General features: G+C 30.4%; 2 protein-coding genes across 2 annotated transcripts; both read left to right on the top strand.

Annotated features, from left to right (window-relative positions):
• Positions 17,895 to 20,658, top strand: LOC18599851 (probable glycosyltransferase At5g03795). Its single transcript, XM_007030008.2, has 3 exons — positions 17,895 to 18,335; positions 19,072 to 19,639; positions 19,990 to 20,658. Exons 1-3 carry the CDS (start codon positions 17,924 to 17,926, stop codon positions 20,486 to 20,488), a joined length of 1,479 nt encoding a protein of 492 aa, XP_007030070.2. The 5' UTR covers positions 17,895 to 17,923; the 3' UTR covers positions 20,489 to 20,658.
• Positions 21,140 to 23,237, top strand: LOC18599850 (probable glycosyltransferase At5g03795). The gene is made up of 3 exons (XM_018120780.1): positions 21,140 to 21,478; positions 21,792 to 22,359; positions 22,490 to 23,237. The coding sequence occupies exons 1-3, from the start codon at positions 21,154 to 21,156 to the stop codon at positions 22,992 to 22,994; spliced, it is 1,398 nt and encodes a 465-aa protein (XP_017976269.1). The 5' UTR covers positions 21,140 to 21,153; the 3' UTR covers positions 22,995 to 23,237.

The following is a 24,474-nucleotide window of genomic DNA, read 5'->3' as shown; positions in this document are numbered from 1 at the left end:
GTTTATATTTTAAGCATTGATATCAAGCTACCTCCTGGTGCAACTGATACACCAAGTTACTATAGATTTACAAGGTTCTAAACCATCTAGTCTAATGCCAGTTTCTTCTCCAACAATTGGAATAAAAGAAGTTTAAAGTCATAAAAGGATATAATCCTGATTGTCTTAATTTACACATGGCTAAAACTACAATATATAACATTAAATGTGCAGAGTGAGGAGCGGTTTGTGCAGGGTGGGAACCGAGGGTCTCACAGTCAACAGGTGAGCATGGAGACTTACAATTTGTGCATGCATGTGTGAGGAGGGAGGGGAGGAGTAGGGTCTTTCACGTAAACATGGGTGGGCTGAGTACATTTTTGGTGTAAATGCGTGTATGGAAGCGAATGTCAATGTTATTTAGGCTGGAAAAAGTCTCTTGTGATGAGCTAAAGACATCCACCAGCATATTGGTACTCTATTTTTTTTTTTCAATATATGATAATTGCATGCTTTTTTTTTTTAAAAAAATAACCATCGGTTTTTGTTCCTTAAAAAAATAAAAAAAAAAGACAAATAAAAAAGGTAAATAACAAAAATATGAATCATACGGAGTTTTAATTTAACCGCATCTTACACTAGTTATATTTATCTATCCTTTTTCCTTTTAATTTTTCATTTTTTTTTGTTAGAAAAAATTCCCAAAAATAATATTGGTTTTTAAGTGACATGCATGCAATGCAAACTAGAACTTTAGTAATTATTTCATATGGAATGTTAGCTTTAGTGAAAATCCTAAGTTGATCCTCTGCCATGGTAAGCTTATTTTTGACCTAATTATTGACCGCAGCAGTTATACTCCTTGGCCATCTCACTCTTACATGCATCTTCCACTATTCATTTCTAAACTCACTGGTTAAGTTTTGATGTTAAAAGATTTGGAAGAAAGATAAGGTGATAAAGGTTCCAAAATTTTGCAAAAGAACTAGTAATTGAAACAATCATCTGTTATTATATAAATTCACTTATTAGGATTTAGGAGTTAGGAAGGAGAAGCTTTGGATAAAGAATTTTGGTTTCAGTTGAAGTGTTTTTCTCTTTGTGAAATGTGTTTCCAACTTTATTTCTGAAGGATATTAATGCACTATGAATATCATTAGCAGCACTACCTACCTACCTACCTACCTATCTATCTATCTATATATGGTTTCAATTCATAGTTTTGAATATTATAACATTGTTGGCAAGATTGGGTGATTAGAATTTTGCACTTGGCAGAGCCACTATGTTAATATGACTATATCCATGTCAAAAAACTAGAGTGTGTCATTTAGTTCAGTAATGGAAATTATTATGTATGTATAAATATATGCAATGAAGGGCAACAAATGAGGTAAGTAATTGGCTGGTTGTATTGAGAAGATCATTGTGAATTGTGAGTTTAGGTTTATGTATAATATAATTATTTGTCCTTGACGTCTCTTTCTTCATTTAAATTAATTACTTATAATCCTTTTGGTTCCAACTAGGAAAACAGTGGGAGGGGTCTTCCGGGGCCAGGGGAAGTGGGATACGGAGATCAAGAAAAGTGGGTTTGATTGTATTCTTTTTGTTGTTTTTAATTAATATAGCAACATTTCAAGTTAAAAGTACTACACATCCCCAATAAACTTTATACCTTCCTTACTTGACTATGCTCCAACCAATCATACAAATTAAGAGGCATGTTGTGGTAAAATATAGAAATGAATAATTTTCTATAAAAGAAGAAACATTTCATCTACAATGAAACCAAAAGTTCATGTTTTAATTATGTGAATATCGACTAATTAGTCAATGGTAAGTTGGAGGTCTTCTCACTTCTTCCTCTTTAATTTTCATCATAAGTCTCATTATATGTAACTTTGGTTCAAATGTAGATTGCTTTAATTATAATTTATTTGATTTGTTAATTAGTTTCTTCTACAGAGTACAATAATTATGTAAGTCAAATGCTATATTGAGTAGCATTTGATTTTAATTTTACTTTCTACTCATATATTAACTCTATTAGAAAAAAGTTTAGTTGAATTAATGATCTTCACGAACACTTAAGACTAATGCAACCTTAGTTAAAAACCACTACTTTTTAGTGGTTGCTGGCTTTGGAAGCTGAGAATGGCAGATACCAAGGGGGAGCATGTGAGAGTTTGCTGTGTTTAAGTAGGTGGCATGCATGCCTAAACTCATACTTAACCACACAGTGATGTGTGCTTTTTATAGGAAACCAAGCCCCACCCAAAGTGCCTAGCCTCTTTGAAAGCCTAAGTAAAGTGCTCTTAATGTCTCTATCTTTGTTAGGTGGATTTTGTACCTCTTGTTGGTCCCTTTTAATCTTAGAGTAAAATAGTAAATCAAGTCATATCGAATACCAATGTGGACTGAATTATGACATGTTTTCAGATATTTAATTCCATTAATTTATTTTGGGTTTTTTTATTTGAATTAAAAAAACCAAAGAAAAGGAAGATATATTCCATGCTTTAAATAACTAATTAAGTGAACAAGTAGGCTTTTAACAATAGTTTTTGCCACTGTAACTTTCAATTCAAGTTGTTCAGAATGTTCGTTCATATTAAACACTATGAGAAAAAGACATACATACATACATACATTAGTCCAAAGCATAACTGTTGCATTGTCTGTGTTTATAGTAGCAACAGAGCAAATTACATGGCAAAAATATTATAAAACATCTAAAAAAAAGATTGAAATTTAAAAGTTGAGAGTGATCATAGACAACATATATATATATCCAATATGATTTCTATGATTTTAATACATCTAAAACACAAGATGTAATTGACTTGGTTAATTAGTATTGAAACAGGAAATCTCTAATATTAATTAACACAAAAAAATGGTACAATTCAGAAGTTTTTTTTTTGAAGTTTTAACAAAAGATGGAGACAAGGCTTTAGTGTGATGACAAAGACTGACACTTCCCACTATCAAGACAGTATTTTCAAGTAAGAAATGATAGAGGAAAATGATGTATACAAGAAGCTGAAGAATAGCTGTGTGCTTGCCAATGAACTAACCTGGAAACACGAAGCTCTCGATAGACCGATGCAGCCTTCTTCATATCGCTCACCATTGAAGCTCCGATAGCAAGCTCCAAAAAATGAGGGAAAAGACCCGGGAAGTTGGAGATGAAGGTTGAATTTGTAGCTAGGTCAAGGCGCATGAGGGTTAGATTAACCTACGTCAGCAACCAAACCTTCGGAAACTGCATGCTTCACTGGCCTGGACCTACCCTTCTCTTTTCCAAATTATCCCATGTATCTGTGCTAGCTACTGTCCTTTCTCTCAACTGCCCACCCACTTTAATGGAGGGCCACTCCCTTCGTGATCTCGTCCAGTACTGAAAATTAATAATCTGCCACAAAAATCATGCAATCATGAACAATATTCATCATCATTGGATGATGCATGCAAATTAATGACTGCTACTTTACGACTCCCTTTTAAAATAATAATGAAATCATCAATATGTTCAAAGGCTAGTTTGGGTATCAAAAGATTGGTCATCCCAACATTCTAAACAAATTAAAAATTCAAGAAAATTACACACCATGTTCTTTTTTGAAATGCTACTCAAATTAATCTAAACCCAAACTTTCTAAACTTTATATTCCTACCCTATAGTTGAAGGAAAGCCATCTAATTTTTTCTATAAAAAATATAATTAAGCATCGCGGATGTTTAATTTAATCATATTATGAACCTAAAAATTTTTCTCTTAACCTTTTTTCCCCATTAATGTGTAATTAATTTGCTTCCATCATATTATTTTGTTGTCACTAATTTAAAACCTTATTTTTTGATTTCAAATTATATGTATGTATAAATTGCTTGTAACGTCAAAGTCCTATAGTTAAAGAGCTCCTATCGATTAATATTTTTTTTATCAAGCATATATATATATATATATATGCTTAGTTTTTCTTACTTTATTTATTAATTTTTGAATATAATAATAACAATAATAATTTTGATTTCAAAGTCATGGTCGTCTTGTGGGGTCTGACCCCTAGACTAATCCCTTCCTTGATAACGGAAGCCCAAATGTATCACAATTTACAGCAGCCCACTAGCTTCATGGATCACGTGAGGAGAACAGGCTAAATTTTGTGGGGCCTATAAGAGATAACGATCTGTGTGATCTTGTGGGTTGTGGTTTGTGTCTTTTTTTTTTTTTTCTTAATTATGAAATATCTAATTTAAAAAAAAAAAAGAAAAAAGAATGCTTTAGAAATTTACAAAAATAAAAATGAAGATTTTCTAATACCAAGAACTGATTTTCAGATTTTTCTTTCACATCGTAACCGGTGTGAATATACATATATATTTTTTTTCTTTCATTCGAATACTGTAATGAATTTTTATCTTAAATTTTCTTTTATTTTTTTCATAATATCAATTTGTTTGGAGTTTTCATAATTTGAAGATTCGAACCAGACAATACAAGAATTATTAAAAAGTTTGAATTTAATCAAGGTTTTCTTTTCTGAATTATTATCGATGTAGTAAATTTATATTTGCCATATTATCAGTATACATATCTATATACTATTAGCAATGAATTTTAGTTTACTATTTCGTTAATCAATCTTGAAATTTTAGTCATTAAATGAATTGTATGATATTTGATCGGATTTCACATCCATTCTTCAAATAAAAAATTTTGTCATTCAAAATAAAATATGCTTACAGAAAATTTTTATTATAGCAACTATCGGTGTGATGCATAGACTAAAAATAAAAATAAAATATGATTACAAAATTTTTTACATGCAAAATGTCATACTTGTTTGCTAGCTAGTCTCTTTTTCTTTCATTTCAACATCAGAAAATATGAGTTTTATATATTTTTACCTTTTCTTATATCCTTGACGCAACCTAATTTGATTAATAAGCAGTAAAGTTTCCTAATCATTAAATTTGATAATGATTTAAAAGATCGACCAAATTCTTCATCATCAATGACAATAAATAATGAAACCTATTAGACCATCTCGAATTGAAATAAAATGAAAAAAAGCTGATCGAAGCACCCGCCGTAAAATAATCAACTTAAACTACCGAACACAACGATATGTTTAAAAAATCAAACCATTACCCAAACGTTCAAAAAAATAATCAATCGAAAAGTGTATAAAATAAAATATTTAAAATATATTTTTATTATCTTATTAATCTCCTCCTATATGTCGAATTGTATCATTTGTAAAATAAGTTTTAAATAATAAGAAGTCTACTTTGCACTAAAATTTAGTCAACAAATTTAAAATCATGCAACAACATAGTCAAATTCAGCTGCTTATAAATCAAGATCATGTAAGAATCACAATTGATCATGCAATAAGTTCTTTTTACCTTGTTTGTGCATGGCCAGTTATGTAATATGCCTTTGAGCATTCGGTACATGAACTTACTGGCATCGAATTTTGGTATGGAAAAATTGGAAAAGTTTTAAGACATGTTAGATACTGATCAGAGGTATCATGGCTACTATATCTACTATACCACCAAATGGCCGTTTTCTTGTTGTGATCAATATGTGGTAATTAGAAGATACAAAATCAGAAAATCCTAAAATTTTATTAAAGAAAGAAGAAAGAGGGTAGAAACATTGGTCATCATAAATGCCAGGATTGTGATCAATACATGGAAATGTTAAAGTTTTTGTATGTTGATTATCACCACCTTCATCTTGTTTTTTGTCTAGAACTTGTTCAACATGTTCTCCTTGAAGGTGCAGTTGGTTGCACCTGCAGCAGGGCACTGTCACTTTATGTTTGTCTTTTAGATCAAACTAGTGATCCTCTTCCAAGCCATCAAACATATTAAGGAAATGGTGTTTTGTGAGTCAGGTGTTGCCACGGGTTGATGCTCAAATAACATTTAATATTCTACCGGTGGAAATTTTTACTTTTTTTCTTTTAAATCTCTATATTTCATATTACCAATAAATGAAAATAATTTTTTTAAAATTTAATTACATAAAAAAATTGAAATCAAACTTTATTTCTTTCTTCCTCTTCATCTGTCTCTTCTTAGTTGTATCCCAAATGTTTTCGTAATAAAATTAACAAAGCAATTATTTCCTAGCTATCGTTCTCCTAATACTTACATGGAATAAGAGTTTCAAAGACATTGAGGATAACAATAACGGTATTGCGCTGCTTTTAATCTTGCTTCTTTAGACTTGTGGGATTAGACAAAGAACAAAGATTAAAAACACATCTCACAAAAAAAAAAAAAAACTCAGACTTCATACAAAAAAATTCCTTAATGTCATTTTCATAGAATGAAACATTATTTTGCAATACCTAATAAAGCGTTTAAAATGTGAAAAGAAGAGGCAACAAAAAAGAGAAATAAAAGTGCCAAACTATTTTTTTTCTTCAAATTCTTTACGCAAAATCGAAGGGCAAAAAGAAAACTTATGTACTTGAACTTAATTAGTTTAACTGAGCGATATAGGAATTGTATTCATTTGTTGCTTAAAATAATTAACTTTAAAATGTCTTTGTATTATTTTATTAATCTCCTCCAATACCTCAAAATTATATCATCTGTAAAATAAGTTTTAAATAATAAAAAATTTGCTTTACATTGAATTTTACTACAAAAAAAATTAAAATCATGCAATAACTTATTCAAACTCAACTATTTATAAATTAAAATCATGTAACAATCACACTCGGTCATGTAATAAGTTCGTTTTACCTTTGTGCATGACCAATCATGTAATGTGCATTGGAAACATTCGGTACATGAATTCCCTAACTAATCAAAAAATTATATTCAAATTCTCTCTTTATCAAATAAAAAAATGTAAAAAAAATAAAAATCAACCAAAACAAATGAATTAGGGTTTTCAAGTTTCACTTTTTTAACATACATTGGTTAGTTTAGGGTATCATGATCATAGGTTAGGGATAAAAAAACTAGACATAATATACAAAAAAAATCTCTAAACTATTTAAGAAAATTTAAATAAATTTTTGTATTTTTATTGTATTCAATTAAGCTCTTATATTTTTATTTTGAGTCAAATAAGCTTTTATATTTTTTATTTCAAATCAAATAAACTCTTATAACTAATGATTAGCTTGTTAAAATATCATTTATTATTCAATATCGCATGATGTTGATATGGTATGCTAAAATATCATAATTGATTATGATATGACATGTTAGCATACCATAATTTATGGTAGCATGACATATTATTTTGATATAATAACATAATTATGTGGCCATTTTCATCTTTGACATCAATACCATGTGAATATAAAATGACAAGTGGTATTTTTAATAAGAGCAATCAATCAATTATTAGTTATAAGTGCTTATTTGATCTAAAATAAGAATACGGGAGTTTGATTGAGCATAATAAAAAATAAATACTTAATTAAATAATCTTAAATAGTTTAGGGACTTATTTGAACATTTTGTAAAAAAATTAAAACTTGTTATGAATATTTTTGTGAATATCCATTTATTCTATTTATATTTAGATTTGATGTAAATTAGATTGGATTAGAATTTAATCCATCTAATCTCTAAGTGTTATCTTCATCTTGTAAATTTTATCAAGATAAGGGGGTTATTTGCCTATAAATAGGCCCGCTCAGTTCATTTGTAAACACACACTTCAATAAGATCTCTTTTCTCCTCCATAAATATTTTCTTTCTTTAATTGTTCTTTCAATTATCATTATTTGTTCTTTTGAGTTATTTTTCATAACACGTTATCAGCACGATTCTCTAATCCCTCACACTTAAGCTTCACAGAGTCGAAGTTCAAATTTTCTTCAGCTATCACAATGTCAAATCTTACAAAGCTTGAATTTGTGGCTTTTGATATTACCGATAAGAACTATCTATCTTGGATTCTAGATGCTGAAATTCATTTAGATGCTATGGGTCTTGGAGACACAATCAAATAAGAAAATAAAGCATCCAATCAAGATAAGGCAAAAGCAATGATTTTCCTTCGCCACCATCTTCATGAAAGATTAAAAATTGAGTATCTTATAATAAAAGATCCAGTCGATCTTTGAAAAAGTCTAAAGGAGAGATATGACCACCAAAAAACAGTAATTATGCCAAAAGCTCTTTATGATTGGATTCATCTGCGATTGCAAGATTTTAAAACTGTAAGTGAGTATAACTCAGCATTATACAGAATTAGTTCTAAACTAAAATTGTGTGGAGAAAAAGTGACTGATGCTGATTTGTTAGAAAAAATATTCTCTACTTTTCACGCCTCAAACGTGCTCCTGCAGCAACAATATCGTGAAAAAGGCTTTAAGAAATATTCTGAACTGATTTCATGTCTCTTTGTGGCTGAAGAAAATAACGAGCTATTGATGAAAAATTATGAATCTCGACCAACTGGTTTTGCTCCATTCCCTGAAGTGAATGCGACATCATTTAGAAATTCTGGCCATGGTCGTGGTCGTAATCGTGGTCATAACCATGGTCGTGGAAAAGGTCGTCATAATTATCGTAGTCGTGGTGGTTACAAATTATTATTCTAATAATAAGAATACCTACTAGAAGTGGATGAATAGTGAAAAGATACATGCAAAAGATAAAGGTGGACAAAGTAAAAGGAATACAGAAAATGTTTGTTATCAATGTGGCATGAAAGGCCATTGGTCACGTACTTGTCATACACCAAAACATCTTGTTAAACTTTACCAAGCATCACTAAAGGATAAAGGAAAAAATATCGAAACAAATTTTGTTGAAGATGATAGCCAAGTTGATATAACACACTTGGATGTTGCTGATTTTTTTGCCCATCTTGAAGGACGGATTGATCATTTGATTGGTGATGGAAATCTCAATAATGAAATTTCTTAAATTATTTGTTGATGTATTTTAGTACAACTTTATTAAGAACTTGGTATGTTTAGTACAATTCTATTCAGAAGTTATTGTATTTTAATATGTCTATTAGGAAGATTTTTTTTTTGTATTTTAATAACAAAGTTTATATTTAATGTTCTTTCATATAAGTTTCTTACTATATACATTTTATTTTTCTTGAAGAAAATATGGATATTCATCTGGTTAAATCCAAGATCAATGATGAAGATATTTGTCTAATAGATAGTGCTACAATGCACACTATATTTAAAGACAAGAAATATTTTTCCCGCTTGACAATGGAAGAAGCTAATGTCAATACAATATCTGGTAGTACAAGATTAATTGAAGGTTCTGGAAGAGCCAATATTTAACTACCTGGAAGAACAAAGTTCACAATAAAAGATACATTATTTTCTACAAGATCTCAAAGAAACTTATTAAGTTTTAAAGATATACGTTTGAATGGATATCATATTGAGACAACAAATGAAAGAGGCACTGAATATCTTTATATTACATCTATTATATTGGGTAAAAAATGTGTATTGAAAAAATTACCAGCTTTATCCTCTGGAATGTACTACACAAAAATTAAAATGATTGAAACTTATGTAAACCAGAAGTTTACTGATAATTTTAATGTTTGGCATGACCGGTTAGACCATCCCGGATCAATAATGATGTAAAAAATTATTGAAAATTCATGTGGTCATCCATTGAAAAACCAGAAGATTTTTCAATCTAATGAATTCTCATGTGTTGCATGCTCTCAAGGTAAATTAATTATAAGACCATCACCAGCAAAAATTAGGATTGAATCCCTTATGTTTTTGTAACGTATTCAGGGTGATATATGTGGACCCATACATCCATCATGTGGACCATTAAGATATTTTATGATTTTAATTGATGCATCAACAAGATGGTCACATGTGTGCTTGTTATCAACTCGCAATTTGGCATTTGCAAGATTACTTGCACAAATAATTCGTCTGCGAGCACATTTTTCTGATTATGCAATCAAGACTATTCGCCTTGACAATGCTAGTGAATTTACGTCTCAAGCTTTTAATGAATATTGCATGTATATTGGAATAAATGTTGAGCAATCTGTTAGTCATGTTCATACACAAAATGGTCTAGCAGAATCGTTTATCAAACGCCTTAAACTGATTGCAAGGCCATTACTTATGAAATCCAAACTCCCAATTTCTGCTTGGGGACATGCCATTTTGCATGCAGCATCACTTGTACGCATCAGGCCAACAAGTTATCATAAATTCTCCCCTATACAATTGGTTTATGATCAGAAATCAAATATTTCCCATCTAAGAATTTTTGGATATGTGGTATATGTTCCAATTGTTCCACCACAATGCATAAAGATGATTCCTCAAATGAGGTTAGGAATATATGTTGGATATGAATCTCTATCTATAATTAAATATTTAGAACCCTCAACAGGAGATTTATTCACTGCAAGGTTTGCTGATTGTCATTTTGATAAAAAAAAATTTTCAACATTAGGGGGAGAAAATAAGCAGCTGAAAAAGGAAATATCTTGGAATACATTATCATTATCTAGTTTTGATCCTCGCACAAATCAATCTGAACAAGAAGTTCAAAAGATAATTCATTTGCAAAATATAGCAAATTAGTTGCCAAACGCATTTACTGACCTACAAAGAGTAACTAAATCTCATATACCAGCTACAAATGCTTCAATCAGAATTAATGTAGGACAATCTGTTGTTGCTAATGAGTCTAAGACACGTCAGAAGCATGAAAGACCAATCAGTTCCAAAGATAAAAATCCTCGAAAAAGAAAATGAGCAAATATTCAAGATGGTCAAAGAGAGGAAACAAAAACTCTAGAAGAGACCCCTGACATAAATTCAGAAAAAATTCAGGTACCTGAAAATTAGTGAAAATGAAGATATCTCAATAAATCATGTCATGATGGGAAAAAGATGAAACCGAAATGAAATAAACGTCGACGATATTTTTGCATATAATGTAGCGCTTAACATTATGAAGGAAAATGAAGATATTGAACCTACATCTGTTGAAGAATGTAGATACAGAAATGATTGGCCAATGTGGAAAGACGCAATCAAAGTGGAATGAAATTCACTTGCAAAACGTGAAGTTTTTGGACTTATAGTCCGTACACCAAATGACGTAAAACTAGTGGGATATAAATGGGTATTCGTGCGAAAACGAAATGAGAAAGATAAGATTGTGAGATATAAAGCACGGCTTGTCGCACAAGGTTTTACCCAAAAGCCTGGTATTGATTATGAAGAGACATATTCTCTTGTGGTGGATGCAATTACATTTCGATATTTAATTAGTCTGGCAATACATGAAAACCTTGAAATGTGTTTGATGGATGTAGTTATAGCCTATTTATACGGCTCACTTGATAATGATATCGATATGAAAATCCTTGAAGGATTTAAGTTGCCTGTAGCACAAAATTTGAAATCTCGAGAAATTTATTTGATCAAATTAAATAAATATTTATACGGATTAAAACAATCCGGACGCATGTGGTATAATCACCTTAGTGAATATTTATCGAAAGAAGGCTATAAAAATGATCCTATATGCCCATGTGTTTTATAAAGAGATTCGGATTTGAATTTGTGATAATTGCTGTTTATGTTGATGATCTAAACATTATTGGAACTCCTGAAGAGTTATCAAAAGCCGTGGATTATTTAAGGAAAGAATTTGAGATGAAAGACCTTGGAAAAACAAAGTTTTGTTTGGGTCTTCAGATTGAACACTTGACAAATGACATTTTTGTCCATTAATCTAATTATATAGCGAAAGTGCTAAAACGATTTTATATGGACAAAGCACATCTATTGAGTTCACCAATAGTTGTAAGATCATTAGATGTGAAAAAAGACACTTTTTGACCTTGTGAGGATAATGAAGAACTTCTTGGTCCTGAAGTGCCATATCTTAGTGCAATTGGAGCATTAATGTATCTTGCTCGCAATACACAACCTGATATTTTATTTGTTGTGAATTTATTAGCAAGATATAGTTCTTCTCCAACTCGAAGACATTGGAATGAAATTAAACATATACTTTGATATCTTCAAGGAACAATGAATATAGGCTTATATTATTTTAATGTATTAAAATCAGATTTAATTGGTTATGCAGATGCAGGATATTTATCAGATCCACATAAAGCTCAATCCTAGACAGGTTATTTATTCACATATGGAGGTTCGACTATTTCATGGTGTTCTGTAAAGCAAACTATAGTTGCTACTTCTTCTAATCATACATAAATTTTAGCAATTCATGAGGCAAGTCGTGAATGTATCTGATTAAGATCTGTGACTCAACATATTCGAGAAATGTGTGGTTTGTCAACCAAGAAAGAAATTTCAACAACATTATACGAGGATAATACTGCTTGCTTAGTACAGTTAAAAGAAGGATACATTAAAGGCGATCGAACAAAACATATTTCGCCAAAATTCTTCTTCACTCATGACCTTTAAGAAAAATGTGATATTAGTGTTCAACAAATTCGTTCAAGTGACAATCTAACAGATTTGTTTACCAAAGCCCTTCCTACTGCAACATTTGAAAAGTTAATACAAAAGATTGGGATGCGCCGTTTTAAATGTCTTGAATAATGCAGTTGTCAGGGGGAGTAAAATACGCACTGTACTCTTTTCCTTCATCAAGGTTTTTCCCACTAGGTTTTTCTTGATAAGGTTTTTAATGAGGCAGTATTTTATAAGCATATTCTTGAAAAGAATTATGTATTTTTTTTCCTTCACTCATATTTTTTCCCGTGAGGTTTTTTCCTTGTAAGATTTTAACGAGGTATATTCTTAATACAATGAATATTCAAGGGGGAGTGTTATGAATATTTTTGTGAATATCTATTTATTCTATCTATATCTAGATTTGATGTAAATTAGATTGGATTATAATTTAATCTATCTAATCTCTAAGTGTTATCTTCATTTTGTAAATTCTATCAAGATAAGGGGGTTATTTGCCTATAAATAGACCCTTTTAGTTCATTTGTAAACACACACTTCAATAAGATCTCTTTTCTCCTCTCTAAATATTTTCTTTCTTTAATTGTTCTTTCATTTATTATTATTTGTTCTTTTGAGTTATTTTTCATAACAAAACTTTCCAATATTATTGTCAGAAAAATAATCCAAATCTTAAATCGTTTAAGTGTTACAATTAAACTTCTTTTAGAAGGATAAGACTAAGATTCAAGATTAAAATCCTTCCATTGCTGCGCACATATGCATGAACATCATCATAGCTCCATTCGTTAAAGCGCTTGACTTCATTGAAGGGTTGGGCAGATTGGTCAGGGGCTTAATTTTATAATCTAAAATAAATAATTTTTTTATTAAAAAAATTCCAACTTTACTTTTGAGTAAAAAATTGTTTATTAACTGCTAAAGTAAATGAAATAAAATTAAAAATATAAGAAAAATAAATACTACTTAATAAGCTAGGTTGTTAATGGGCCCATAAGAGGGGTAAGAATCCACATGGTTGAGCTTTGCAGTCTCTATCCAACCCAAAAGTAGGCATTTCCTTCTCGCATAAGAGTGAAATTATTTCATTTTTCATATTTGTGATGTGAAAAGAGATCCCCTTGTCCAAATTAGATTGAACTAATGGTGTTCTTTTTTTAAAAAATAAATTATGTAATTAATTTTTATATTCCAGTAAAATGGTAAATTTAATTTTTATATAATAATTTGTAAAAATTAAATTTTAATACTTTTTAAAATTAATAATATCAATCTAATTATTAACGGTGTTAAACTTTTTTATTATTTATATTAATTTAATATTTTATTATTGATGTGACATTGAATATAATATTTGTTAATAATGATGTGACCATTCTAATCTATTTCTCAACACTTTTTCATTGCTTTAAATTATATAGAATACATAAATTCAATTTTTTTCTGTTTTACGATACTTTTTATTTAAATCCTAAAAACCTATTCGTATTTTTTATTTTTTTTTCAATTCCGTACAAAACCATTAGCTTTCCATTAACAACAAAAAAGCTCCAAATAAATTTTATATTTAGGGCGTGTTTGGGTAGTTTAGGCTTTTTTTCTATTTGGCAAATAAATTTCATATGATAACCTCACATTAGATAATTCATAGTCAGCACTTATAAAATCCATACCAATACTTGGTTATGCCATGTCAACTCTTCTATTGCATCATTCGTGAAATATCACATTATTATTACCATGTTATTAGATTCAATGTCATATTAACACAGTCAAATATCACGTCCATGAAGCGTACAAAAAAATTTTAATACTATTAATGATTGGACTGATATTGTCAATTTTGAAAAATATATGAATTCAATTTTTACAAATTATTATATAAGAACTAAAGCCATTACTTTGATAAATTACATGAATTAGTTATATAATTAAACTATTACTAGGCAAATTAACCATATTTATTTTTGTATAAATTTTATCTGTTTACTCACATAATGATTGATATTTAGGTTGAAGTAATTAAGTATATTTACTAGGATAAAATACCCCCATCTCTCAAGTTTTAATCGAAATTCCAAGCAGATCCATTAGTTGTCGAAATGGACACTCTACCTCAAAAAAAATCTTTCGCTGGATACATTGGTTCAGCAGTTAGTCAACCGTTAATGTTTTTATTGGTTTGATAATGTGATAATATTGAAAAAACAATTTTACCCTCTATTAATTTTAAAAATTATTATTAATTTTTAATTAATTTTAAAAAATGGGAACATTGATCAGTGCTCCCTTCTCTTGGTTTTTTTTTTTAAATTATATAATAACAATTTTTTAAATTAGTAAAGAAAAAATGGCATTTTAATTTTTTCATATTATCTGTTAACGATATTTACACTTTTGAGGTGGAGTGCTTATTTCGAAAACTAATAGATCCGCTTGAAATTTTGATTAAAACTTAAAGGTAGGGGTATTTTACCCTATTTAATAAGTTATGAAGAGTTTTTATATAACATTATAATACTTTAAAAAATTGTTTTAAAAAGATATTTTAAAAAAACTTTTGAACTATTTATTTTTTGAGCTATTCAAGAAAATTTAATAAATCTTTATATTTTTATTTTGAGTTAAATAGACCATTATGACTAATGTTAGCTTAACTGTTGTTAATTAAAACACTATTTGTTATTTTTATGCCAATGTGGTGCTAACTAGCATTTGACGTGATGGTAAAACAGTCATATAATTATATCATCATATCATATTAGTATGCGATATTATCACCCACGATGATATTTTTGCATATTACGTAAGATATAAAATGACAAATATTATTTTGACTAACGATAGCTAGTCAATCGTTACTTAAAAGAGCTAATTTGACTTAAGAAGAGTTTGATTGAGTGTAATATAAGAATAAGAATCTATTTAAATTTTTTAAAATAATTTAGAGATATTTTTATATAGAGAAAATAAAAATAAACATACAAATTATAAGATTTTTTTTAATATGGTTCCTTTGACCAATTGTTCTATCTTATATAGAATAGTAGAACACTAATCTTAAATGACACCTTATTTTATTGGGTAAAATACCTTAACTTATTAAGTTTTGATCAAAATTATATGGAGGTGTATTAGTTTTCGAAATGAACACTCTGCCTCAAAAAAATATTTTTCACTAGACACGTAGGTCCAACTGTTAGTCAGTATTAGTATTTTCGTCAACTTGCTGACGTGACAATGGTAGAAAAATAATTTTATCCTTGATTAATTTTTATAATTATAATTATATAATTATATTATTTTTTATTAATTAAAAAAAATCTCCATTGGGGAGCACGGGAGCTCCCTTTTTTTGGGGAGTTGGGGAGCACTGATTAGTGCTCCTTATTTTTTTATTTTTTTAAATATAATAATAATTTTTTAAATTAATAAAAAAATGATATTTTAGTTTTTTCATTATTTCTGTTAACGGTGTTTGTAGTTTTGAGATGCAATGTTCATTTCAAAAATCAATAGACTTCCATATAATTTCGATCAAAACTTAGAAAGTCAATATATTTTATCCTATTTTATTTTTATCTTCTGTTGTTTCGGAAAAATGACAATTCTTAATTACTTTTGTCTTTATTTTCCTTTCTCTCTTCATTGCAATTAGGTAAAACTTCTTAGTAGTTGAAAAGTCAAAACCTTAAAATCAATAATAAGCACTTTATGAAGTATTCAACTCAACTTAAAAACCATTTTAGGTAAGTTCCTTCACTAGAGATGACAATGGGTACCTGCGAATATTTAACCTGGTTATATAGAGTTAGGATATCTTATAACCGGGTTTAGGATGAGTTTGAGTAGTGATTTTACTACCCATATCGAGTTAGGGTACCACCTATTAGATGCCCTCTACCAAAACCCGATTACCATTTATAAATATTTTATTATTATTTCAATAATTAAATTAAAAATATACAATTTTTACAAACTTTACAAGTAATTCTTTTTATTAAAAACTAACAAATATATGAAAGGTATGGTTACTTTAATTATTAATGAGATGACATTAATATATTTAAATTAAAAAATGATTAGATTATTAATTATGTTTAAATAATGTGAATATCATATCATATCATAAAGGAATATAATTACTATTATATATATACATTTAATATAAATATATTTACTTTATATTTTATATTAACATTACAAAAACTATAACTAATAAATTTATTAATTATATTATAGATATTTGTTTTTGATTATTTATATTTAAATTTTATTATTTGTGTGTTTGAATTAATTTAATTATTAGTAAATTATATGGAATATATAAGAGAAATATTATTGTATATGGATACGGATTTAGATTCGGGTAATTGGGTATCCATGACTAGTATTTTAATAATTTTTTTATATAATCGAGTTTTTAAACAGATTAGAGTAATTATCGAGTTGTGGGGATGTATTAGGGTTAAGGTTAAGGTAGTAATTTTAAAAATATTCAAGCATTTAATAGGGTTTTGATAGTTTATTTTTATAGGGTTCAGGTTCGGGTAGCTCAAAATTAACAAGTACCCTACCCGTTGACATCCCTACCGATCAGTGCTCCCTTTTTTTTGGAGAGTCAGTGCTTTTTTTAATTTTTTTTTTTAAAAATATAATAATAAATTTTAAAATTAATAAAAAAAATATTTTAATTTTTTTAAACTTTTGTTAACGGTGTAGGCANGTGTTAACATTGCAAAATTATTTATTATAATATATATACTTTTTTTTATATAAACTTATAATATATATATCTGAAAGGAAGTTGTGAGATTAGAATAGTTTTGAAACATAGTTTTTTTTTTTATTTCATGTAATTAAGGGTAAATTCATGTAGTTAATTAAATTAATTAATGAAACTATGATTATTAATTAACTATGAATGTCTTTTAATATATATACTTTATATACATTGAGTTTATTTATAAAAAATATAATAATTATTATATATATAATAAAATATTTTTAATATATATAATTTAAATATAAATATATTTACTTTCTATTTTGTATTAACATTACAAAAATTATAACTTATAAAATTATTAATTATGTTTGATATATTTGTTTTTGATTATTTAAATTTAAATTTATTATTTGTATGTTTTATTAATTTAATTATTAGTAAATTACAAAATATGCAAGAAAAATATTATTGTATATGGATACAGGTACGGATTCAGATTTTGATAATTAGGTACTTATGAATAGTATTTTAATAATTTTTTAACTTAATCAAATTTTTAAATGAGTTAGGATAATTATAGGATGATGAAAATAAATTAGAGATAAAGTTAGGGTAATAATTTTAAAAATATTTAAATAATTAATAAAATTTGAATATTTTATTTTTTATAAGAGTATGTAGAGATACCTCAAAATTAACATGTACCATCCGTTGACAATCGCATCCTTCATGGTTTTTTTCTCCTATGAAAATCCACTTTCAACGTCTCTCTCTCTCAAGCAAAGCAATGGCACGTTCTTCATTGCCCCTCTACTACTTCTCTCCCAGGCGTGTCTCTTCACCTTCTTCAAAGTCCTTCTTCTTTGTTCCTGCAACTTTAGCTCTCATTTCTACTATTTTTATTCTCTTTTATATCTTCACAACTTCAACTCTCTTCACTTCGCATCATCACAGGCACACGCTTTACTTAAAACAGCCACTTGGATCATTTCCATCTTCCCCGTTGACTCAAAATGTTCCCTCATTTTCACTTCATACTAATGGTTTTAAAAATGGGACCTTTGATTTGCCCAAAAGGGCTCCATTGAAGGCTGTTGGTGGTGGTGAAGATGCGACTATGAGTCAAGTGACTTCTAGACCTCATTTTGGGTCGGAGGGTATGTCAATTTCGAGATATTTAATAATGGGTTTTTGTTAGTTGTTGGATTTGTTTTGGTATTTGTTGGTCCTCTGATCATGCACTTGAGCTTCAATATTTTTGAGCTTTGAGGTTACAAGTCTTGATTTGTGGATTTTGACTTTTGTTTCAGTTCTGCTTGCTGTTTGTATAATGTTGCCTATCTATTGCTTTAAATATTAGTATATTCCTGAACTTCTGAGGAAGCTATATGGCTTGCAGATTATGAATGTTCAAATTTGTTCAGGCTTTGATGTTTACAAGGTTTGAACTTTTCTGGTCATAGATGTATAAAGGATGTTGGAAAATTGTACAAAAAGTGAAGGTTAGATAGAAAGGAGAAGAATTGAGAACCTCCTATTCGGAAAAATCAAAATTAGCAGCCTAATAAATCCCATTTTCTCTTTCCTTTTCTCTGTGAGAGATCAAGATTTATAGTTATCAGCATCCTTGTAGTTAGATTTCATCTGACAAAAAGAAAATTGAGATCAATATGCATGTGTAGTTGGTCGATGGACTAGTTTATGGATGTTGTATACTGAAAATGGTTGAGAAGCAATGATTTAACCAGTTCAATTAATTTGAAAAGTTTCTGTGTCCTGTTTGTTTTGTTATTTGTGAGATTCAGTGTCAGAGAAGCTATAGTCTATATTTATAAAGCATAAACTTTAATATTCTACCCCAGGAACTGGAAACTATTGGTTTTTATGGTTCAGGAAACTTTGTGAATAATTTGGAGGTGTTCCATGATGGAGATATTTTTCTGGAGGACTATAAAGAAATGAATAGGAGCTTCAAGATATATGTTTATCCTGTCAAACGAAATGATCCCTTTGCACATGCACTCTTGCCTGTGGATTTTGAACCTGGGGGTAATTACGCCAGTGAAAGTTACTTTAAGAAGGCTCTCATGAAAAGCCATTTCATAACCAAAGATCCAACCAAGGCAGATCTTTTCTTTCTTCCTTTCTCAATTGCAAGGTTGAGGCATGACCGTAGAATTGGTACAGGAGGTATCCAAGATTTTATCAGAGACTACATCTTTAACATTAGTCAAAAGTACCCTTATTGGAATCGTTCTGGTGGAGCTGATCACTTTTATGTTGCTTGTCACTCCATTGGACGATCAGTGATGGCAAAGGCATGGGAACTAAAACTTAATGCCATTCAAATTGTGTGTTCTTCTAGCTATTTCCTTTCTGGGTACATTGCTCACAAGGATGCATCTTTACCTCAAGTATGGCCAAGAACAGGAGACCCCCCTAACCTTGCTTCATCTAAAAGGTGAAAACACTCACCCCTTGATATGTTTAAACTTATAATGCACCACAATGGCTTACTGCAAGTTTGATCTGCTTTCATTAAAAATGAAGTTTGATTTGCAATAAATATTCGTAATTTAGGTTCTTCTGAGTCAAGAAAAATAGATTCAGGTCTGTAGATTTTCTGAAATGATCAAAGTTCAGACACTAGCCATTTCTTGTTTTCTTATCCTTTTGAAGTGACCAATATGTCTAAACTCTGATACAAATTTACAATTCATATCAAACATGTCGAGTTGCTGAAGTTTTTTGTTATTGTTGTTAGAGGTACTTAAACCATTTTTTCATCCAATTTGTAAAATGAAATTGCAGGAACAAACTTGCATTTTTTGCTGGATCCATCAACTCCCCAGTACGTGAGAAGCTTCTAAAATTTTGGAGAAATGACTCTGAGATTGCTGCTCATTATGGTCGTCTTAAAACACCTTATGCTGATGAGCTACTCAGCAGCAAGTTTTGTCTCCATGTAAAAGGCTTTGAAGTCAACACAGCTCGTATAGCAGATTCATTATATTATGGTTGCGTCCCGATAATCATTGCTAACTACTATGATCTCCCATTTGCTGATATTCTAAACTGGAAGAGCTTCTCAATTGCTGTTGTAACTGTAGATATCCCATCGCTTAAGCAAATCCTTCGAGGGATAACTTCTGATGAGTATTTATCGTTACAGTGCAATGTCCTGAAGGTGCGGAAACATTTCCAGTGGCATGTTCCTCCCGTAGATTTTGATGCCTTTTACATGGTGATGTACGAGTTGTGGCTCAGACGAAGTTCTGCTCGAATAAATTTTTCTTTGGATCCCAAGTAATGACTGTATTTTTTCTTTATCATTGGTGATTTATTAGGTCCTACAGGATAGGTTATGTGTACAGTTTTTTATTGATTGTTTTTTCAATAAAACAGCATGCAAGTTGGGATTTGATCTATAATCATATTGTTCTGAAATAGATTCCCCGGTGAAAGAAAATTAGAGAAACATTTGCAATTATCCATTTATTTTTTTAGATCAAATTTGTCAAAGGACCTTTTAAGTCCACTGAGCTAAACATAAGTATTTAATGGGATTTGTATCTGTTGAATAACAGAAAATGATGACGAAAACATGCTTGTGGGACACCCCTGAATAAAACTAAGAATGAAAAAAAAACTTCATTACCATCATCTTTTACCCACCCTTTTAAACATGAAATCCTGGTGGAAGTCTAAATCTATATTAGATCCATCACCAAGTTTCTTTTTCTTTATAATATGTCCAAAGGTCTTTATAAACGGTTCATTGGCTTTTCTTTCTGGAAACATGTGTTAAGACAAGTCTTCACTGCAGAATGTGAAACATAATGTGAGAATACCTTCTTTCTTTTTCCTGATCTTGACAACTTTAATAGATGGAGCTATTAGTTAATTCACTGAACTATATATTCATAATGATTGAATGCCTATCCCTATACTTTTTCAGGCTCCTGATTTGCTCTCATGGCGAAGTCTTCTTCTCTTTGCTACCACATCTCTCAGCACCGTTTCTCAACATCTTTCGGGGGCTCTTTCTTTTTCTTACCTTTAAGTTTGGCAATTTCTACTTTTCTTGTTATTTTCTTATACATATGGTGTACAAACTCAAATCTTTTCACCGATCCACAAAACAATCATTACCAAGAATCTTCACCAAAGTCTTCTTTACTCCAGCAAATGATTCCATTTTCATTGGAAAAAGCTGCTGAAGATATGTTTTATTCATCCAGATCTGCTCCTCTGTCAAAAGGGAACCAATGGTCTATGGCAAACCCTTTTGGCTTATATGGTAAGTGAACTTACTATAGGAGTATGGTTTGTTAGGAGATTCAACGTTATTTAGTACCTCTGTCATGTTAACTTTGCAAAACTGATAAGTGGACAGCATTTCGACTGTTATTAATAAGGTTTCAAAGAGCTCCTCAATCCCTTAGAACTTTATGCTAAAAGGCCTCTGGTTTTCTTTTGCTATAAGGCACCTGTAGAAAATTCATGGCAATCCAATTTGGCCTATGATATTAATGAGCTTTCCATCAATCTGTTTCAGCATTCATATTGTAGCCCTAAGTTTAACATTAAACTCTTGTGATTTTGTTGCTCAGGAAACTATGTAAATAACACGGAGTTGTACCATGATGAAGATTTCTTTCTGCAAGATTACAAGGAAATGAATAGGAGCCTTAAAGTATTTGTATATCCTCACAGCAGAGATGACCCCTTTGCCAGTGTGCTCTTGCCGGTGGATTATGATCCCAAGGGTCATTACGCCAGTGAACTTTACTTCAAGAAGGTTCTTTCGAAAAGCCACTTCATCACAAAGAATCCAAGTGAGGCAGATCTCTTCTTTTTGCCTTTCTCTATTGTGGAAATGCGGCATGACCCTAGGATTGGTCCAGAAGGAATGCAAGATTTTATCAAAGATTACATCTTCAATATCAGTCACAAGTACCCTTACTGGAATAGGACAGATGGGGCTGACCACTTTTATGTTGCTTGTCATTCCATTGGGCGTTTTGCCATGGATAAGGTATTTTCAGCCAAGTTCAATGTGATTCAAGTTGTTTGCTCTTCATCCTATTTTGTAGCTGGATATATTCCTCACAAGGATGCTTCTATGCCACAAATTTGGCCCAGACAAAGAGATCCGCCAAACTCTGCTTCATCAAAAAGGTGATATTACATTTATTTAAATTTCTTTTGTTTTTCTCATTCCTTTATGATCTTCCTCTTCGCTGGCTGCTTTCAAAGTCATCTTATCTTTCGAAGTCATCTTATCTTACTTTCCCAAATGAAATTGCAGAAAGCAGCTCGCCTTTTTTGCTGGGACAATCAACTCCCCTGCACGTCTAGCTCTTATTCAAGCTTGGGGAAATGACACAGACATTTTTGCCCACTTTGAGAGGCTTAGAACACCTGATGCCGACCAGCTTCTTGGTAGCAAGTTCTGCCTCCATGTCAAAGGCTTCGAAGTAAACACAGCTCGTGTTGCAGATGCAATATATTATGGTTGTGTTCCGGTGATTCTGGCCAATCACTATGATCTTCCATTCGGAGACATAATAAATTGGAAGAGCTTCTCCGTTGTGGTTCACTACATGGATATCCCAGTATTGAAGAATATACTTCAAAGGATTAGCTTAGAAGAGTATTCCTTACTACAAAGTAACACATTGAAGGTGCGCAAACATTTCCAGTGGAATGATCCTCCGACTGATTATGATGCATTTTACACGACTATGTATGAATTGTGGCTCCGCCGGAGTTCTGTCAGGGTCCGATTAAGTGCGTCTATGGAATTCATGTAAATAGATTCAATGCTCTGTAATGGCATTAGGCATTCTGACAGAGTTAGGCCCTGCTTGCAATACTCCTTGGACTTAAAAAAGTTAGTTTTGTATTTGGAGAAATAGTGTTATGTGCTAATTACGTTTCTTTATTTTGTTTTCATGTTAGCCATGTTTTGGCAGTTAATGCAAATGTAAGAGATAATTCACAAACTTAGTGGAATGGCAATCTCAAGTAGTGTTATCTAATTTCCTTAAACTTTATTTGTTTGTTTTTCAACATTATCTTTTATAAAGCTATGAAAGTCATTATCCTTGTTAATGAAAGTGGGTGATTATCTTCCTCTTTTTATTTTAGCACTCAATAATTTCTTTTTAGTATCTCAAAATTGTAACATGATATTAGAGCTGTAACCTTAAAGGATTGTGTTGGTGTAAAATTACTTTAAAAAACCCTGTTAGCTTATCTTCCTTGCTTGTTATTGTCTATCTTCGAAATATCAAGAAAATAGCTTTTGCAAATTTCAATGCTATTGCTCCATCCATTTTTACAGGAAAAAACTACTCAATATGGGTAATGAAAATGGAGAAATGTATTCGTGCATTTGATCTTTGAGAGTTCGTTAAAGTTGGTGGACATCCTCCTGCGATGAGGCAATCAAACCCAACAATTGTATAGTTAAAGCAGCATAGCAAAGAAATTGCATAAAGCCTTATCTTGTATTCATTATGCTATTTTTACTATTTTTGGCAGAAATTGTGAATCTGCCAAAGAAGCATGAGACAGGTTGAAAGTTGAGTTTTATGGTAGTGATAGGACCCATCAAATATAAATTCTAAATTTGCTTAGGGAGTTCGAAGTAGAGAAGATAAAGGATGAGGAAAGTGTGAAAAATTACTTGGGAAGATTTTGAAAGTAGCGAATTAGTTAAGATTATTTAGGGAAGATTTATCATAAATAAGAATAGTCAATAAATTTCTTTTAAGCCTGCTAGAGAAATTTGAAGTCAAGATATCTTCTTTGGAGGACTTGAAGGATATGTCCATGTTGATCGTAATAGAGCTCGTAAATGCTTTGCAAGCTCAAGAGCAAAGAAGAGTTTTGAGGCATGTTGAAAATGCTTTACTGGCACGAGCAAGGGAGAAGAAAAATGGTGATAAGAAACATGGTAAGCAAATAGCTTAGTACCCTCCTTATTCTTACTGTAAGAAATGCAACCATTATGAACGTTTTTACTGGTACAGACCAAATGTTACATGCAGGTCTTGTAACCAGCTTGATCATGCGGACAAAGCATGCAAGAACAAGTTGATCGAGGAGAAGAAAGAGCTACAGTAACTAACGAACATGAGGCAAATGAGGAGGTGTTATTCATGGCCAAGAAACCGGAAAGATCAAGAAGCTCTAGTGTTTGGCTTATTGACCATGAGTGTTCCAAAGATATGACTAGAAACACAAATAATTTTTTTTCCTTGAACGAGAATTACACATCTCAAGTGG

Source organism: Theobroma cacao, chromosome 5, assembly GCF_000208745.1.
Source record: "Theobroma cacao cultivar B97-61/B2 chromosome 5, Criollo_cocoa_genome_V2, whole genome shotgun sequence".
Taxonomy (NCBI): Eukaryota; Viridiplantae; Streptophyta; class Magnoliopsida; order Malvales; family Malvaceae; genus Theobroma; species Theobroma cacao.
The sequence above is the reverse complement of the archived record's forward strand: the minus strand, read 5'-3'. Positions and strand labels throughout refer to the sequence as shown.